The sequence below is a fragment of the Coccomyxa subellipsoidea genome (genome assembly GCF_000258705.1).
Source record: "Coccomyxa subellipsoidea C-169, whole genome shotgun sequence".
In the NCBI taxonomy this organism is placed as follows: Eukaryota; Viridiplantae; Chlorophyta; class Trebouxiophyceae; family Coccomyxaceae; genus Coccomyxa; species Coccomyxa subellipsoidea.
In genome coordinates, this window is record NW_005178041.1 from 1374286 (window position 1) to 1392802 (window position 18517).

General features: G+C 52.8%; 3 protein-coding genes across 3 annotated transcripts; all 3 read left to right on the forward strand.

The window, feature by feature from the left end:
* Window positions 1-3246: 3246 nt before the first annotated feature.
* Window positions 3247-5477, forward strand: COCSUDRAFT_52348 (hypothetical protein). The gene is made up of 5 exons (XM_005650973.1): window positions 3247-3365; window positions 3513-3558; window positions 3868-3980; window positions 4109-4184; window positions 4363-5477. Exons 3-5 carry the CDS (start codon window positions 3879-3881, stop codon window positions 5112-5114), a joined length of 930 nt encoding a protein of 309 aa, XP_005651030.1. The 5' UTR covers window positions 3247-3365; window positions 3513-3558; window positions 3868-3878; the 3' UTR covers window positions 5115-5477.
* Window positions 5478-5842: 365 nt separating this feature from the next.
* COCSUDRAFT_52349 (mitochondrial protein of LYR family) lies at window positions 5843-7150 on the forward strand. The gene is made up of 4 exons (XM_005650974.1): window positions 5843-6102; window positions 6185-6215; window positions 6314-6476; window positions 6751-7150. The coding sequence occupies exons 1-4, from the start codon at window positions 6051-6053 to the stop codon at window positions 6823-6825; spliced, it is 321 nt and encodes a 106-aa protein (XP_005651031.1). The 5' UTR covers window positions 5843-6050; the 3' UTR covers window positions 6826-7150.
* A 2787-nt stretch (window positions 7151-9937) lies between these two features.
* Window positions 9938-18314, forward strand: COCSUDRAFT_39572 (P-loop containing nucleoside triphosphate hydrolase protein; the record flags this gene model as incomplete). Its single annotated transcript, XM_005650975.1, has 21 exons — window positions 9938-10057; window positions 10169-10282; window positions 10377-10534; window positions 10667-11130; window positions 11225-11322; window positions 11434-11501; window positions 11630-11852; window positions 11973-12041; window positions 12848-12956; window positions 13046-13180; window positions 13872-13968; window positions 14079-14217; window positions 14404-14525; window positions 14766-14928; window positions 15109-15321; window positions 15444-15559; window positions 15827-16031; window positions 16612-16713; window positions 17045-17209; window positions 17524-17735; window positions 18059-18314. The coding sequence occupies 21 exons, from the start codon at window positions 9938-9940 to the stop codon at window positions 18312-18314; spliced, it is 3348 nt and encodes a 1115-aa protein (XP_005651032.1).
* Window positions 18315-18517: the final 203 nt, after the last annotated feature.

Below are 18517 nucleotides of genomic sequence, written 5' to 3' on the forward strand. Positions count from 1 at the left end.
TGCACGTGCTTGATGACTCCCATCACGTGCGTTTGAGCGTTTCATTTTCTTTCGTCCCGCGACCACACAACACCACAAGTTTCATTGTCTCTCTGTATGTTGTTTCCTTTATCACGTTCCATGTCCTGCTTTGCTTACCTCGCCGAACCCCACACCATCTCTGCAGAGCTCCATCCCGACCAGTTCCGTTCAGTTTGTGCTTCCTTGCGGATTTAAACATCTGCATGGGAAGATTGAAATCAGCACAAATTCCTGGTTTGATGTGGTCCTGCTGTTTGATCAGACCAGCGGCATTTGATTTAGGATAGCACCATCACAAGTAGGCATGTTGAAGGGATACTTCTAGATTCTCCGCCAAGAGATCTGGCTACTTTGATTGAGCGGTAGTTCGGTGCCCGACAAGCCTCCTGGTACAATGGCTCAGGAGTGCAAGCTCCTTGAAGGACCAGCTGCTGCCAGTGCACAGCTATTGCTGGCCACCGCTGCCATTGGTGCTTTGGTATACAAAAGGTGTCCAGTGCTACCTCTTTTCTCGCATCCGCAGAAGCACGCCCCAGAGGAGAATTCAGCTCTGCACTGAAACCATCTGCATACCTTCACAGGCATAAGGAACACCCGCAAAGAAATCTCCAAGTATGGGGCATGGACATCAGCAAACAGATCATATCTGCTGCAGCGGCTCACATCTGTGGTATGATCAGACCATCTGTGCCATATGGTTCCTAGTGTAGACATCTCTTCAAGCCTGCAGCAACACTCAGAACCACCTTCCCAAAGGCTTCACTTCCAGTGTGTATCATCCACAAAGGGGAACTTGTCACAAGCTGCCTAACAACTGGTGGTTTTTTGCAGGCATCTTCATTGCCATTCTGGCAAGTGGAAATGGGACGGGCCACGTATCGCAGTGTGCATGGTGCGAAAGACCCCAAGGTTCCGAGAGATTGCCTTTGGTGCGCAAGCCATGCAGCTGGCTTCCAGCAATGGCATTTGATAGCTGTATTGGGTGCCAGGTACTTTGTTGCCTACTCTTTTGACACAACTCTGGGAGTGGCAGCTGCAGTGGGCATCCACACACTGGCAGTCAGGCTATGCAGCTCAAGGGCGGCTCTATTTCCCCACATTGAGCACCACTGGTGCCGATGCATAGCAGACTGCGGGGAATATGGTGAGCGCCTCCCTTACTTCTTCCTTCACCACTGCAGATTATCTCCTGCTCTTCAAAGTGCAGGTTTTGACCATGTCTTTACTGTGATGCTGAACAATCTGCAAAGTCTTCTTAGGCCCTTGCGTTGACTACTTTCTTGGAGGTGTGTATCTTCGCTTATGTACAGGTCAGCAATCATTCTGAGTAAGGTGTTGTCGTATGGGCAGGCACTCCACCCTCTTGGAAACCTTTCTTACTGCAGCTGGCGGAATGGACAGGAGCTGTGATCCTGGCGCGCATCATTTGTGGATCAGTGGTATTTCCCCTCTCTGCTCGTACCGCTCTTTTACCTCTGGAAAGTTTTTAGAGCTACAGCTGGCACCGTTAAGGCTTCAGACAGATGAGCACCCCTCCCATATGATTGGAGGGAGCATGCACGGCACATGATTTGGATTGTTCTGCAGGTGATTGCTGCAAAGGCAGTGCTTCTGCCCCTGGCAAGAGTCCTGGACAATATGTTCTGGGGACATCCTGTGCTCCTTCTGTATTTTGTAATGATCATGTGCCCTCTTGTCATGAATATCATCCAGGTGCGCATTGCTTCGTTGTTCCCCATCAAATTCTTGCATGCATTCTCCCACAAGCAACATTTGTCATGGCTTTGCAAGCTAGTGTAGAGGTAACAGCGATGCAGAAGACACATGTTGTGCCTGTACAGGCCTTGGTGCAGGATGCTGTACTCAAGTTCAGGAGGAAACACAGCGATGCGCCAAGCGAAAGCCCAGGTGCATCACCAGGGGATTCTGGCCGGAAGAGAGCTGACAAAGAGCAAGTGCGGTTGCTTGCATCGCAACCTGAGTTCTCGGATGGTATTCCACTGAAAGAGAATCATACGACCCTGCTGGGTCGCCCAGCTTTACAGGAGAGGCATTCTTTGGTCTAGACAGTCCATGCATCCCAAGGCTGAAATGCCCTGGCCGTTTCTGAGCAGAATTTGGCATCGCCCACCCCTTGTACGGGTTGAGTTATTCTTTAGTTGGAGTTAAGTAATTCTGGTTGCCAGGTATGTGCTAATCAGTACGTCAGACAAATTCAGCAATGGGTTGTTTCGACCTAGGTATTTCAACAGAGTTCAGTGCTGCTGATTGCTGTCAGGTGCAATCGCAGCCATCCGGCCATCAGAATGAGGTGTTTCATCTCTGACTGCTATGTTTACGTTACACAACCTTTGCCCTTGAAGGAGAGGATTATAATTGTCTCCTTGAGGGTCTGTTGAAGCAAGACATGAGATCTGAGGGCTGGCAATCTTCCTGACAGTGCTTGAAAAGGTACTCAAAGGTAGAAGCCCGCACGGTGCTTGCATCCATTGATCACTAACCACGCTAGTATAGCAGACTCATTGGATGGGCTTGTAAGGAAAGCATTAATGCTGGGAAGTTGGGCGGCCGCAAGCTCTGCGGCAGAGCTCGCGGCGCAGAGTATGCAGCGCTCTTGTGGCGCTCGAAGTTGCTGCTTCTAGCAGGGTCATATCCTCACCCAATAATGTGAGCCAGTCGCCTGTACTAGCAAGAGCTTTGTGACATACTATGACACACTCAGTATTATTACTTTTATTATTACATGCTTTTCCTGCCAACAGGCAAGCCAAGTTTAAACCCGAGGTGCGTTCTGCAGACAAGCTGCAGTTAGAGGCTGCCATAATCCTACCCCTTGTTGGACTCGCCAAATCCAAGCAAGACCCAATCAACCGTGGGCACGGTGCTCAGTTATATATCGCCCCCCGCCAGCCGCCGGCGGGGCCACTCACTGTAGGATCCACTAATAGTATTTTCGCCGCGCCGCGCAGCCGGCGGCTCTTTAAGTTGAAGAACCTTAAAGATTAAACGGACCTAGCTAGCAGGGCCTGTAAGCCTCAAGGCGACTATATGAGTTCAAGGGGAGCAGTCCGCGCATGCATGCAACTGGTCCATGGGCCCTTCCCACCCAGCTTCCTTGCAGGGCACACGAGTCAAATTGCATTACAAATCGTCCAGATGGCACTGCCCCGTCGGGCCTTGGGAAGGAGACAGCTGGAGGCAACCGGTCCATTTCTTTCCCGTGAAGCGAACTGCAACGATAGCACATTGCAAAAGAGCTCGATTGCTGACATCGGCGTGCCGTACGTTTGTTTCTTGTGTCAATCGAGGCTGCAAGAACCTCCCACCATCTGTAGGGCAATTAGGTACAGGTTTTCACGCTCCCGCTCTCCGTCGTGTTCTGCAGCGTGACTTGTTCTGGGGCCTGGCTGTCATGCAGATTGTTGCCCAAGGCTGAGATCGCACCGATCGTGAACGTACGAGTCTTGACCCGGTCTTGGACTGTTTCGCAGCTTGGTGGAGAGGGAGGTCGTTTTCTGTTGGAGCGGAGTCACAGAGGTTAGGTCCATCCGTACATTGGGCACGTTTCATGCAGTATTTGCTTGCTCTCAGAACGGGTTTGGTGCTATTGTGCGGTGATAAGAGGCGCAAGATGTGCTCACGACATCGTGATTGTTTTGAAGCTAGCTATTCATGGGTCAAGTCCCTACTGGTCTACTTGACGTTATCTTACGAGCATCAATATATGATTTTTCTTGTGCTTTCACACTCGTGCCAGCGTTGCCAAGACCACCTCCACCAAGCCTTGCAACATATCGATCTCTGGGATATATATGGGGCTCATTTTGTTTGCCTTTCCCGGTGCAGAACGCAGCAGAATGCAGCGTGGTGCAGTCAGCCTGTTCCTTGCTTCTTTGCTCTTAGCGGCAGTGGCAATTCCAGCACAAGCACAGCCGCCACTCGGCGACGTTTTAAGCCAGGTGACAAATTGCTTTTGCAGCCGCCACCTGTCACAGAGAGTTGCACATTGCTGTTGAACATGTACTAGTCGAGAACTTGTTTGTCGGTGGTGGCAAGGGGTTGCTGAACAAGCTTGGTGGCATGGCAGGCGGTGACTATTGCAACGGGTATTGTGTCAGCTATCCCTGGCGGCAGCGATGCCTTTGGTGCTCTTCTCGGGGGAGGTGAGCAGTGCTCTTCCCTCTGACTAACACTGAATAATGTTGTGCTTTTGCATGTCGATTCAGCCAGTCTTTCTCAGCTGGTGGCAAAGGGTTTTTTGAGCAGGGGATTGATTGGTAAAGACCGGCGCACGATGTGATATCTCATGCATTGAGACTTATCTGTGTGTTCCTGCCTCAGGTGGCGGAGGAGGCCTTCTGGGCGGCTCGTCCAGCAGCAGCAACAGCAGCAGCAGCAGTTCATCGACAGTGCCCATCCTCTCACCCAGGGGAGCACCGGCCCTGGCTCCCCGCGCGGCCAATTCCCTTGTTGCACCAGCGCCCCGCGTAGCTAGGGCCCCCGCTCCCGCCGTCGCGATGATCACCTCTCCAGTGGCGGTTGCCCCCATCGCAGCGGAGCCTGCCACAGCCGAGGGTAGCACTGTCGTCCCAGTCGTGGCAGAGGGCCCGGCTGTGGGCGTGCCTGCCAGCAGCTGGGACACCTCTGTCGCAAAGCTTCCAGCGGTGGCAGCGACGCCTGCGCAGGCGCCTGCTGCCGCCATTGTTGTAGCGGCACTGGTGCCAGCGGCAGAGCCGGTGATCACCGGGCCGGTGCTGAGCGGGCCAGCGCCCGTCGTGGCTGCGGCGGCGGTGCCCACGGCGGCTCCTGCGGCGGCTGTGACAGAGAATGCGCCAGCCCCAACGGCGCAGTCCACCCTCAACGACCCTGCCCCGGTCCTGACAGCCTCCGCCCCAGCGCCGGCTGTGCTGGTGGCAGCTCCTGTAGAGGCGGCAGCAGCTGCCACCACAACTGCGGCAAACGCGGCAGTCGCACCCGCCGCTACTGCGATCAGCACCGGTGCTGCCGATGGTGGCGCGTGTATCCTCAACTGCGGGCCTGCTCCGGCCTCGACTGGCCAGGCTCCCGGCGCCAGGAAGCTATTGCGCGCTTGAATGTGCACCCAGCATGATACCAATTGGCAGGCTGTGAACTTTGACTGATATTGAGGACTCCCGATGTCATCCACAGCTGTGAGGTCAGATCGCGCAGTGTGATTGCAAGTGGACCTCATGAACCCAAAGGGAACCCAACTGCTCTGACGTATTGCCTGTTTGTTTAGTAGCGTGATGAGAGTCGGCACACATTTATGTTCATGGGCGGAATAACATTACATTGCGCGGAATGACAATAAATTGCTGAGATTTGCAGGATTTTTCTTATATAGAGTTGTTCAGATCATTGGCACTACAATTTGTTCGCTTTTGAATAAGGGAAACCCCACCTGCCATGAGCAGATGTAAAATACTTTTGATGCTTTGTCCTGGACTCTCACCGATGCGGCAGCCTGCTCCGAGGAGTCCTGAGATCAGGCTCTGCCAGTGGATTTAAGTAGAGAGTTCAACTCTTCTAGTAATTCTGAAAGTTTCTAGAAGAGGCTCTAGCAGCGCTAGCACCTCGGCAAGAGGGGCAAATGACAAGAGACTTGCACAGCACAGTGCAGTACATGTGACTCAACCATCTCTGTCAAGCCACAAAGTGACATGACGCACTGTGGCAACGCATGCAGTCTTGAGCTTCCATAAAGTGCTCCAAATATGTGCCACGTTGGATGGTCACGTGGAAATTGAACTGCTAGCACTACTTGTTTTTCGAGCCCTGTCCCGAGCCAATTTGCGGACTTCTCGATATCGACATCAACGAGTTGAGTTGCCCACACCAAGGAGTCGTCTGGTCTCGAAAAAAGACCACCTGTTTGATATAAAAACAAAAGGAGTATACTCTTGCCCAAGCGGGAGACAGTCAGCCCTGCTGCAAAATATCGATTCCAGTACTACTGTCATTGACCCATTGATCGGGGAAAAGTGTGAATTTCTGGCCAAGCAAATCACATGGCTAGGCCTGCCGAGATCATCTCGATGTATCGATCGTTCTTGAAGCATGGTGCGTCCACTGGCGCGATTTGCTTCATCACATATGAAAGACTTAGAAGACACTGATATTAAATTGTGCTTGCGTCTCGCAGGCGCAAAGTTTCCCAACTACAATATCAGAGAGTGAGGGCCAGGCTGATTTTGCATTTCAAGTTGTTATTGTGCCAATCTTATTGACAGCATGGTGTGCATAAGATATGCATCGTGGTCTTTCTGTCCAGGTATGTGCGTAGGAAGGCAATGGAAGGCTTCAGGGCGCACAAGGGAGAGACAGATGAGCAGACAGTGTCGGAGCTAGTGCAGGACGCCAAGACAGAGCTGGAAGTGGTGAAGCGGCAATCCATGGTGTACAGCTTGTATGCTAGGCAGCAGAAGAGCATCATGGTGGGCTTCTCCCTGATTTGCTTGGCTGTGACACTGATGAGATGCACTGTGCTTCTCTCCAGCTGCATGCATGCGAAGTGAAGTACAAGGCGAACAGGTCCAGAACTGCATTGAGGCTGCAGGTCTTAGCTTGACCGACATTCTTCATCTTTGTATGCATGTATCCAATGTGCAGGAGCAGCAATCATGACTTGTGAGACATCGGGAAATGGTGCTGTCAGGCGCAACTGCTCGAGCTCCACCAACATTGAAAGGAACTTGCTTGTTGTTGCAGGATATTCCTTTGGAGAGGGTGTTGAAGGACCAAGCAGAGATTCCAAGCGCCGACCTCAAAGCACCGGGCTTGTAATGCAGCAGCACTGAAATGCCACTGGGATGCGCGGATGACAGAAGTGCGCGACTAGCAAGTAAAGCATGAGTTCATCTGGCCCCTCTTAAAAAGGGTTGTCTTTATAGAGACGTAGGAAACATGCATGCAGAATTGTGCGCTGAATAGAGTGTTGGCTGCACGTACGCATGGGCCTCGGCAAATGTGTGGAATCATTAGACATCAAACCTTATACCTAGCCTCATAATCATAGGCCAAAGAGGCCTTTGAGTAATTTAGCTTTGAGGGGATTGCTTACATAATGCAAGAGTATTTTCTAACTTCGCGAGACATTTAAGAATGGTGCAAAAATGATATCAGCATCCTGAGCTTATACAGCAGAGAGCTTATAGCAATATTCATCACTCAGCACGAGCGTCATAGCTTCTAGATGTAGCAACTTGATACTCTCATGTGACACACCAACATGAATGTGTAACAACTAGGTAAAATTCCAAATAGCTTGGGAGAAGGTCTATCTGCATGAGGGCCAACTCACAGCGCAGACTCTGATTGTACGCAATGCTGATTCCCCCAAAGCATAAGTCAAATTTAGCAAGGCCGGCCATGGTCACGGACACCATTCATGGCAACTCGATCAATAACTTGCTTGTCAAAAACTCAAATTGCAATACTCCTCAAAAGACGCCAAGGCAACATTCAGGCAGGAGTCAAACAGGACTGCTGCCTGTCCTGCAGTCACTACGGTAAACAGCCACACCAGCAACAAAAGTGCTTTTATTCTCCTTGCGCCTTGATGAGTTCTCCATGTCATCCATAAACTCATACATTAATTGCAGCAAAAAGAAAACGCCCAGGGACATCACCAAGCATTGTCCTGATCTCATGTGAGAGTAAAACATGAGACCTGCATCGATGAGATATCTCTGAAACGCCAGTTTTTACTTCCAGGAAGCTCTTTGATGAAGTGTCCATGCTGGCCTCACTGCAACTACCACCTTGTGGACAGTCTGACATGATGTGTAGCACTGCCGCCGCAAGATCAGCTATTCAAGACGGGGAGGAGCCAAGGACTGAGAGCAGATTTAAAGAACTTGCATCAGGCTCCAGTTTGGCTGCCATTGAAGGATGAACCTACTTTTAGACGCTTGGTCTCTCTGGTGGCCTGCACACAGCATCCTTGTCAGCATTGACAAGTGACCCATTCCCTAGAGCAAAGACAGCCATGCAGCCAACGTGCTAACTTCAGCGTCCACTCACCTGTTTGCACTCTGGGCATTCAAAATACACCATTTTGTCGCACTCAGCCTTGGTAAGATTGATGCACTTGGGATGATACCTGCCATGGTGCAAACGAATGGATCAGCCTCAGCTGCTCAATTTTGACATGCATCAATGCTTACCATGAAGCTAGAGACAATGTTTAGAAACCGGTTTGCGCATTCATACCGTACAGTAAAGCAGTATTTGCATGCAAGACGCCTGAAATGTCCTTACCATTCTTCACATTTGCTGCAAAGGATCATGAAGTTGTCAGGATTGTAAGGCAGTTCACAGACACAGTACCTGCAGCGTGTAAATATAAGCTTCACACCACGCTCAACGCAATAAAGCATGCATGCATTAAATGCATGTGCAGGACAGTGAGATTTGGAAAGGCAGGAAAGGAGCACAGAGATGAATCCTTACACAGGCACTCGGTCTGGGCGGAACTCCTTCGACACAGGCTGCATCAAGAGAAGAGAACAGAAGTCATGTAATCATCAGCATAGTTAAACTTGCTGAAGATTGCAATACACACAATTGAACGATAGCTACCTTGTATGTGAATCTTGCATAGAAGTCAGCTTCTGTCACCCGGGGCAGCGCCTGCAGTATCACACAATATCAGTATTAGGGAAAGACAACAGTACTTGTCTGCGCTGGAAAGCTTGCCCATATCTGTTTGATTGTACCTGGTAGCTCTGCAAAGAGTGGACCCTGCATTTTCCCTCTATTGTGCTGGCATAGCACCAGTCCAAGTGCTCTGACTTGAAGAGCTCCTTCCCTCCATGGAACAGCTACAACACCAAAAAAGCTTGGACAAGCCTGATGTGCCTGATGTGCAAGCCTACCTAGAGAGTTTTGAATGGCAAAATTTCTGTGTCTGACTGACGGCCTCTCACCTTTCGGCCCCCAGTGGCTTCCTCGGGTCTATAAAACCAGGCGACCTGGACATTGATCTGATCGGTCTTCCCTTGAACTTTGATATCCCTTATTCGTCCCACCTACATAATAGAGAAGTGTCACGACACAGATGTTGTCCATCTGACCCATATGCACGCAACAATCTTGTAATGTCGTGCAGGATCAGAAGTGTGCTCTCACAAATGGGAGCTTCTCTCCCGCGCCGCGCACCAAAACGCAGTCCCCAACTGCGCACCAGAACACATGCGAATGAGTTCAGAGATCAAAATACTGACAGGGCATCGCATCGCAAAGCGTACGCACTTTTGTATGTGACGCTTTTGTGAGTGAAGTCTGTGTGAGCTTTCTGCTCTTCATTGCAGTCGTTGTCTCAGGTGCGTCACATCGCCATTTGTGTCTCCTTCACAAGTGTCTACGAAACTTGTGAAACTAGAATTTGTCAACGAAACTTCTCAGTCAGGCAGAGCACGCTGGAATTAAAAATGGACTACAGAAGGCGACCGGCCTCTCTTCGAGGTGGGGAATATAGTGTTTCGTTAGGGGGAACTTCAAGGCAATCCCTAGTGTGAAATGTCCGAGTTTCTTGCGCAAGCAAGATGCAAGACAAGATTATAGAGTTTGCTTGAGGTGACGTCATTGGTTATCCCATAGCACTGCTGTGCTGGCTTGCCTTGGCTTCTTCTGTTCTGTCTTCTTCTGCTCAAGACACAAAACAGAAAATGAATCGTCTGGGTTACTTCTAGATTGTAAGCTCATGACTTGCACGCAATTCGGCACAGATACTTTCTGGATTGACTCGATGCTTCACCGTTAAACAGCACAATATGTGTTGTTGTGTGAAAGAACACATCATTGGACGAATTAATCAAATCTTTTGCTCGATCTGTCTGCAGCACCTTGAAGCAACGACCAGCAAAGCCTCCTAGGTGACAGACATGGCCTACCCATGAGGCGCTGGACACCAGGAATGACATGGAAGAACACAGAAATGAGGGCGCTCAACTGTGCAATAGCGAGTTTACGGAGGCATCGCAGCCTGCAGATGAGGCCCTTGCACAACAGTCAGGTGAGGGACGAAGACCTTCCACTGCAACCTGCAGTGCCACAGTCTTCTATCATGCTAGCAATACTTGCACTTAAATTGACTGTTGAACTTCACGATGCAATATTGTTCCAGGACATCGGCCAACAGAGCGGCCAAGGGGACCGGCTGCTGAAGGGCATCGCCAAGGAACGCCAGAAGGGGTATCAGAACATGTCTGGCAAGAAGACAACCTTTGGAAAGTTCCTGGTGCGTCAAGGTTACCTTTAGCATGTACGCTAACCAAAGCTCTTGACGCGCAATGCATGTGTTGATGGTCCTAAGGCCTCACCTGGTTCTGCAGATAGAGGAGCTGCATGGCTTGACAGGCTTTGCCAGAGGTCACCACAGACGCACCCTCTCCGAACTCATCCAGGAGGGCGAACTGTATGAGGCAATGAATTCCAGCCAGCGAGAAGGGCACTTGAGAAGAGTGGAGTATGCGCTCGGAAGCTTGCAGTGGTGTGCATTGCTCTGCTTTCCTTCATCTTCATCTTCGAAGCATGTAATGACACAGAACTGCATTTTTCGAAAACTTGCACACTGTTTAGCAGGTAAGGAAAATATACAAGCTGTCTGTGGTAACGTGTGCAGGGAGGCTGAGCAGGTGCGGAGTGTGCCGCTCAGAATCCGCACAGGCCCCGTGCTGCGCATGCAGCAGCCCTCAGCAGGGAGCCAGGCCATTGCAGCGCCCCTGCCTCCGCACCTGAGAGCACAGTGGACACCGCCTGGTGCAGAGGATGCTGAGGATGCAGACTTCAGTAAGCAGCAGGCAGGATATGTCCCTGGCAGCCACCGGGCCCTCCTCAACGGTCAGCAGACAATGGCTCCTTGGCTGTCGGATGGGGCCGGACAGGCAGACGCAGATGCAGCAACAGTCCCGCTTCCCCAGAATGGCAAGGTGGCGCTGCATGAAGGGGTGGATGGAGCCAGCATGGCAGGTGCATCGGAGGCTGCCGCAGTAGTGAGCATAGAGCAGACAGCGTCAACATCAGGACCATACGTGCCTGGTAGACAGCTGACCTACAAGGGCATTGTGTTCGATCTTGAGACGACTGGTGCGTTGGTGGATGTACGCATGCATGTTGTGGGATTGTGCCATTCATGCAAGCGTGCAGTGCGGCTGGCTAATCTCGCTATGTATGGGTGAAGGGTTTCCGTCGAAGAAGAGCCGGATTTTGGAGATTGCAGCGCTGGAGATGGACAGTCAGAAGGGCATGCAGACACTTGTGAACATTTTTCCTCACACGGTCAGATCTCCAGCCGAACTTCCAGCCCCATGCTTAACTCTGATCAACTCTCGCTTTCTTGAAAAGAAGTTTGGGAAAATTGTAATCTAACAAGCCTATGGGAACGTACAGGTGCCCAATTCCGAAATCCATGGAATCACGACAGAGATGGTGCATGATCCTTCCTTGCCTACATCAAGGTGGCCACCAATCAAATAAGCAGTTCTGCATGGCTGCACCAAACAATTTTTTGCAGCCGTTACCAAATTGACTGGTGAGAGCCCAGGGAAATGACAAATATCGATGTGCTCTGTATATTTCTTTGCAGGGAGGCGGTGCAGCAGTTCATGGACTTCATAGACAGTCACTGCGCCTCAGAGGACACTGTGCCAGTCCTGATTGCGCACAACGGTAGAAGATTTGACATCCCTTTCCTGGCCATGGAGTTTGCTCGGGAAGGCTTCAAGATCCCGGCCAACTGGCATTTCATGGATACCCTGATGGTTGCGCAGAAGGTCATCGACAGAGACAACATCCAATCCCTCAAACTGGTGAGCTGTTCTCTGCATGTACACATGACCACAGCACTGGGAAAGCAACATCAACTGGCCCACTGGGCTCATGACAACCACTGAGAACAACCAAGGTGTGATCCTGTTATGTCCATGCAGACGGACATGCGCGAGCACTTTGGCATTTCTGCGCCCTCTGTGGAGCATCGGGCTTGGCAGGATGTAGAGGTGCTGTCTTCAGTGGTCCACCACCTGCTCAGCGCTTGCAATGCGCCCAGCCTGCATCATTTCATGGAGGAAGCATCGAAGCGCAGTGCCAATGGAACACCTGTGACCCACAGCGGCCTCGTCTCAGAACTGCTGGGGAGCTCCAAGAGTTCAGGTTTGTTGGGCCTCCGACATGTGTCCCTGAGCAGCTTGTTTACTTATCCTTGTGTACTTGTCCTTGTGTGCTTCTGGAACTCTCGGCAATGGGGACTTCTTTGCCTAGGAACAACTTACCAGAAAGATTCGTGGGAAATGATGCTGAGCATCTGTTTGGGGTGCACTGGCATGGCAGGTTCAAGGAAGCCTGCACTGGCCAAGCAGAATCAGAGGCTAGCAGATGTACAGAGGGCTGCTGATGCTCGTGTGGAGCTGGATGACTCATTGCCTCAGGTTCAGTGCACCTTATGGATATATCTGCTATACCAGCCATATTAAATTTACCTCTACTCATCTGCATACCCAGCACCTGATGGATTGGCCATCAATCTGTTGCCATCTCCTTCTTAGCGCAAGTTTTGTGGTACAGTTTGAGGTCCGGCGGCGGATAGCAAGCAGGCTGTCAGTGCCAGAAGAGCAGGCAGATAGCACAGCCGAAGGTGGAGACGTGCACACTCTGCTGCAGTTCCCTCTGTCCTCCCATCGCAAGGGCTTCACAGAGAAGCAGTGCGCGTGAGTGGCCTGCCCTGCCATGCTGGGTTACATGTGTAGCCTGAAGGACCGCTTACAAGCCTGGTCTACCAAGTAGCAAGGTGCTCCTGCTCCTGCAGCACTGGCGTTTCAAGGCAATTGCTTTATTCTACAGGGACCTGGAGAAGAGTGGATTTGAAAGCCTGGGGGACCTGCTTTACTTCTTCCCCCGATCCTACATCAATTTTGGTGAGCGTCACACTTCACCTTTTCCCACATTGTTGGCAACCACTCTTTAAGGGAGTGGGAGGACTCACCAAATTGTTTGTGACAACCAGGCACTGTTCTGCGAGACGATGCCTATGTGCACCTGGATGGCACTGTCATGCAGAGCTCTGCAAAGTTCTTCAAGAACCTTTTCTTCAGTGACCTGACTGCATCGGTGGAGGCTGCAGCAGTTCTCCCGATCACAGGTGAGCTGCATGCTGTACCGCTCTGCATGCAACATGGCATAGATCTGATTGCTCATGGGGCGATCTGCAAATCTTGAGATGTAAAGGTAGAGAGACAAGAAGGAGTGTCTTAACGTCTGCAATGCTCTGTTGGATGCAGAGGGGCCACAAAATTGCAGCATTCCTCCTGCCTTCAGCCAAGCTGAGGGGGACGAGCACTGGGTGGATAGGGGCCATGATTCTGCTAGCACCTCTGGAAGGTCCGATGCTTTCTGCATGCCAGTAATCATTCGCTAGTAAAAAAGATTTTGAGGAGGCAACTCAACCCTGCCTGAGAGAGGGTCCGGGCTTGACTGGCATTGTAGCAATGTTGGGCAGGTAATTTAGTACCTGAGAAGATTATTCAAAAATTGAAGAGGGCTTGACTGCATGCAGGCCCACTGCAGAGAACGGCGTTTATGGGCAGCATGTGGTGTGGGGAAAGAAGACGGTCAACTCTCCTTTTGGGTGGAGGTTGGCGCAGAAATTTCAGAGTGCTTTCAGTCCGGGACAGCCAGTCACTCTCCTCGGCAGAGTCACCCGAGCCAATGGTCAGCACAGCTCTGTCCTTCACAAGTCAGTTTGTCTGATACTATCAGGATATTCCGAAGCTTGTTGTCCTAATCTATATCAGCCAGAACAGAAATTGTCAAGAATCTCTCTTCTGCTGCAGGTCGCTGGGAGTTGGATGCTTCCACAGTTGAGTTCCTAGAACCTACTGCAAAGAAGGCAGCAGCTGCTGAGGGCCTGGTCCCTGTATACTCTCAGAGGTGAGCTTTCAGCGAAAGCAAGCTCCACCCATTCCTGTGCAGTGTGTGTTGAAGGCCCGGAACCGCCTTGTTCTGTCACGCATCTGCCCAGAGGTCCGCTTTCTGTGCAGGGCACCCTTGAAGAAGGGAGACATGCCCAAGCTGGTGTCCAAGGCTCTGACCATCCTCGAAACAGCAGGCGCCGTGAATGACATGGACATTCTGCCTGAGCCTGTTCGCGAGGAGCACAGCCTCATGCCCTGGCTCCAGGTATACTGTGCGCGCAGCTTGCGTGGTACTGTTCAGACTGTGACAGAAGCCCTTCCCCTCAATCATGGAGTTGCCTGCCCAGGGACCAAAAGAGGGGTGTGTAATCTGGGGGGCTGTCATTCCAATTTTGACAGCCCACCAACAAAAACTGGAGCAAAGTGGGATCAGCAGGGATGTTACCTGTAGGCGATGAGGAGCAGGCACCAGCCGCAGAGCGAGCAGGAGGCGGAGGCTGCTCGGCAGCGCCTGGCCTTTGAAGAGCTACTCGTGCTGCAGCTGAGGCTGCTGCTCCAGCGCAACGACATCCAGTGCGTTTCCTTTCCAGCCCCAATTATTTGACCAGCCAGCTCGATTTCCAGGCAGACTGTCGCTGTCCAGCATTGTCACCTCGACATCATAGCCTAAATATTCAGAGGTCCCCACTTGCATGAGCCCAAAACATGCACATGGCCCCTCTTCACGAGGCCTGTCCTCCTTCACAGCAGCTGTGCAAGTGCATGGGACATCAAGCGAGGGTGTTTCCTGAGGCACTGGTGGGAGCACTGCAGGGCATCTGCACTGGGGACGGAGGGGGTGTGTGTGACGGAGGTGGGCCTGGTGGAGGCTGCGCGCGAGGCGCTGCCCTTCCAGCTCACCGGCGGCCAGGAGCGCGCATTGGACAACGTCCTGCGCGACATGCAGGGGCCACTCCCCATGATGTGCCTCCTGCAGGTGCAAAAGACACAATCTTACCTTGCTCCTTTCCAGCTGTTGTCTTTCCTCCAGTGTAGCAGCTAGACTGCACATGCTCCACAAGATGAGTGTCTTCCAGGAACGAGTCCTTGAGAGTGAAATGTCATGGTTGTGCCTGCCTTAGTAAGTTGTGGGCTGATGGGATTTTGGCATGGACAGGGCGACGTGGGGTGCGGCAAGACGGCTGTAGCGTTCTTGGCCCTCCTGGCGGCAGCTGGCAGCGGCTACCAGGCAGCCATCATGCTGCCGACCGAGATCTTGGCCAGCCAGACGCATATAAAGCTGCAGCAGCTGCTGCAGAGCATGCCTGAAGGCCTGCAGCCCAAGCTTGAATTCCTCACCGGCAGCACCAAAGCCAAAGAGCGGCGCGAGGTGCATGATCTGTACAGGGCATCAAAAAGAGCCCATGTAATTTTACTTGCTTGCCTTGTGCGTGAGAGAATGGGATGTGACTGCTTGCGTTTCACGTGTGATGAAGTGTACGGTTCGTGCAGATCATTGGGGGATTGGCTGATGGCTCTGTGGACCTGATTGTGGGCACGCACGCCCTCATCAGCGACAGCGTTGAGTTCCAGAACCTGGGCTTTGCCGTCGTCGACGAGCAGCATAGGTTCGCCCTGAGCGCCACAAGTCTATCATGCCGTCTTTTCACCTTTCCATGTCCTTCAGTTACAAGTCAACACAGGGGAGGGCACATTTGTTGCTTGATCATCCGTGGTGCCATCACAAGCATGGGTTCAATCCCCGTTATTCGCCGGTCAACCCAAGATAGTGCCATGAAGAGGCGCGCAAAGCGCGGCCAACGAGGAGCAGGATTTTTCAGCAAAGTCCAGTGCCCCACAATGCGACAATTACCGGGTTTATGGCATGGGTGCAGGTTTGGGGTGGAGCAGCGGGCGCGGCTGGCGGCGAAGGCGAGCCCGGCGCCGCACGTGATGTACATGACGGCCACGCCCATCCCCCGCACGCTCGCGCTGGTGGAGCACGGCGACCTCGCCCTTGTCACCATCAACGAGCTCCCGCCCGGCCGCTCCCCCGTCGCCACGCGCGCCCTCACCGACTCCCCCGCCTCCCGCGCCCTGGTCTGGCCCCCTTGCCTTTGATGTCTTGCCACCCCACGCTTTCCCAGCCCTGGTCCGCCCCGCTGGCTCTGATGTACATAACAGTGGGGAGTGCCTATTCCAACCACGGTCAGGCAATTTGTTACAGTCAGGACACTGCAAGCAAAGTGGATCATTGGCAAGAGCGAAACAGGTATGCCTGATAATATGTTGTGACCCCATGGTGTCCCAGGGGCTTCATGAGAGCCGCTTCACAGCGACATCCTCTGCTGCTTGCTGACCATCCAGGCCATTTGCCACCCTAGTGCATGGTGTTTAGATCAAACAAAGCCTGCTGTGTGCTGCGCCAAGAAAGTCGCCATCAATGGGATGAGCACATGATCCTGGATCAAGGCATGCATCCGCTGCAAGTTGCATGAGCAACATTATGACTATTCGTGAAGTTCCAGACCATGTGGCACAGCACTACGGCGGGCCTCGTGCATTCACGATGCTGAAATCATTGATTTATGTAGGGAGTTGCATTGGAGGTTGGGCGGGCTGTCACATTTGGCTGAACGGAGACAGTGAAGGATACATGATGTAGGGTTGGGATTTGCAGGTGTACGAGGCGATTAAGGAGGAGCTGGCATCGGGCGGCCGTGCGTACATCATCTGCCCCCTGGTTGGCGAGAGCACCACCAAAGCGCTCGCCGACGTCAAGGTGGGCTCCCCAGTGCTGCCCCCCACCCTCGCCTGACCGGCTCCTCTTGACCTCCCCTTGATTATGCTGGCAGGCTTGCTCTCATGCTCGCTTTGATCGTGCGGCCGGGTAGCCGGTGTGTCAGTCAGCGAAGCAGGGCGGTGCAAATGCCTGCTCCACCCAGAACATGCATCACCAGGGAGACCCTGAGAATGACCCCCTAGTACCCCCTAGTATAGCATTGATCTGATCTAAATTAGCTTTGACAGGCAGGCCAGAATGACATGGAAATTGTGCGTTGCAAGCTTACAGGCGAGTCAGTGTGACAGGGAAAGGTGTGTGTTGGTGGCAGGCAGCGGAGGAGGAGCACAGGCGGCTGGTGGAGGGGGGAGTCCTGGGCGAGGGCGTCTCCTACGGCCTCCTGCACGGCCGCCTGAGCGCCGAGGAGAAGGCCGATGCTCTTGCAGCCTTCGCTGCCGGCCGCACCACCGTGCTCATCGCCACCACGGTCGTCGAGGTGAACTTTCCCTCTACCTTGACAGCAGTATCAGTGACCCCTCTTGCATCCTTGCTGTCAGTCTCGTTCTGCTGGGGCCTTCCGTTCTCCAGTGTTACATTGGGCAGTGTCGAGGGCTCTGAAGAGGCTGAAGAGATCAGGGCATGTTGCTGACCCTGGGGACTCATGCAGAGAGAGGCCGAAAAATTGGCCACCACTGCTGCCCTGTCTGAGGGACTTCAATGCTTTGGTGTGGTTAGGTGGTATATTCTATGTGGTACGTCTGCAAGGAAGCGATGTCAGAGTGAGGGTTAAACCCCTGGTTGGGCGCGCAGGTTGGGGTGGATGTGCCGGAGGCGAGTGTGATAGTGGTGGAGGGCGCGGAGCGGTTTGGGCTGGCGGCGCTGCACCAGCTGCGCGGCCGCGTCGGCCGGGGGGTGCGCGCATCGCGCTGCTTCCTCATCACCCAGGAGCCCAGCCAACGCCTGGCCATACTTGAAACCTCCCACAGCGGCTTCAGCATCGCCGAGGCTGACCTTGTGCACAGGTGCGCCCTCATGCCTCTGCATAGCAACCCTGCCTGCGGCTGCCTTGTCCGTTTTGATTAAACACCATCTCCAAGAAACAATTTTTTTGGTATTTGGGCCTAATCAGCGACGGCCTCCCCCACCCTTACACGGGCATCCTTGCCAAAACATGCCTGTCACCTGATGCCTTTTTTAAAGAGCTTCATTGTGATGCTGCCTGAATGCGCCTGACAGTCCTGCCCATAGAATTGGTGTTTGTCAAGGGATGGCAACCTGGATTGGTTGTGAAGGTTTGGCGTCTCTCCAAAGACATATTTAGGAGAGGCTTGTTTGCGCTGCACAGGGGCCCCGGGGACTTTCTGGGCAAGAGGCAGAGTGGGAGGGATGCCTTTTCCCTGCTGCGCTCGGCCAGGCTGCCTGCCGACAAGGACCTGCTGGACGACGCGCGCCGCTGCGCTGCCAAGCTCATCTCCGAATGGCAGGAGGGCGCTGTGGAACCGCCGGCTGCGCTGATGGCTGCTGTGCGGCGGCAGGCCAGCATGCTGTTGGACGTTAACCACGTCCCCGCGTCTCTGGCTCCAGAGAGTTGCGGCAGCTAGCCTCTTGAACAAAGCAATTGTTGTTGGTCTAGATGAATCTGGAACACAGCGCTTGGCTCCGTCGAACAGTGCTTCCGAATGGGAGAAAGGATTAGGCTTCCAGAACTCAAATAGAAACATTGTGGTTTGGTAGATTTAGAGCCATTAAAACCAGAGTAGTATAATTATAGACAGACTGTCGTTGACTTCATAGGATTGCTTGC

Bases quoted from the DNA above. Each gene is read 5' to 3' on its own strand.
- COCSUDRAFT_52348 (XM_005650973.1), top strand. From the start codon at position 3,879: ATGCAGCGTGGTGCAGTCAGCCTGTTCCTTGCTTCTTTGCTCTTAGCG. The intron at 3,981-4,108 runs GTGACAAATTGC...GTGGCATGGCAG, and splicing joins TCGGCGACGTTTTAAGCCAG to GCGGTGACTATTGCAACGGG. The intron at 4,185-4,362 runs GTGAGCAGTGCT...TTCCTGCCTCAG, and splicing joins TGGTGCTCTTCTCGGGGGAG to GTGGCGGAGGAGGCCTTCTG.
- COCSUDRAFT_52349 (XM_005650974.1), top strand. From the start codon at position 6,051: ATGGCTAGGCCTGCCGAGATCATCTCGATGTATCGATCGTTCTTGAAG. The intron at 6,103-6,184 runs GTGCGTCCACTG...TGCGTCTCGCAG, and splicing joins TCGATCGTTCTTGAAGCATG to GCGCAAAGTTTCCCAACTAC. The intron at 6,216-6,313 runs GTGAGGGCCAGG...CTTTCTGTCCAG, and splicing joins CCCAACTACAATATCAGAGA to GTATGTGCGTAGGAAGGCAA.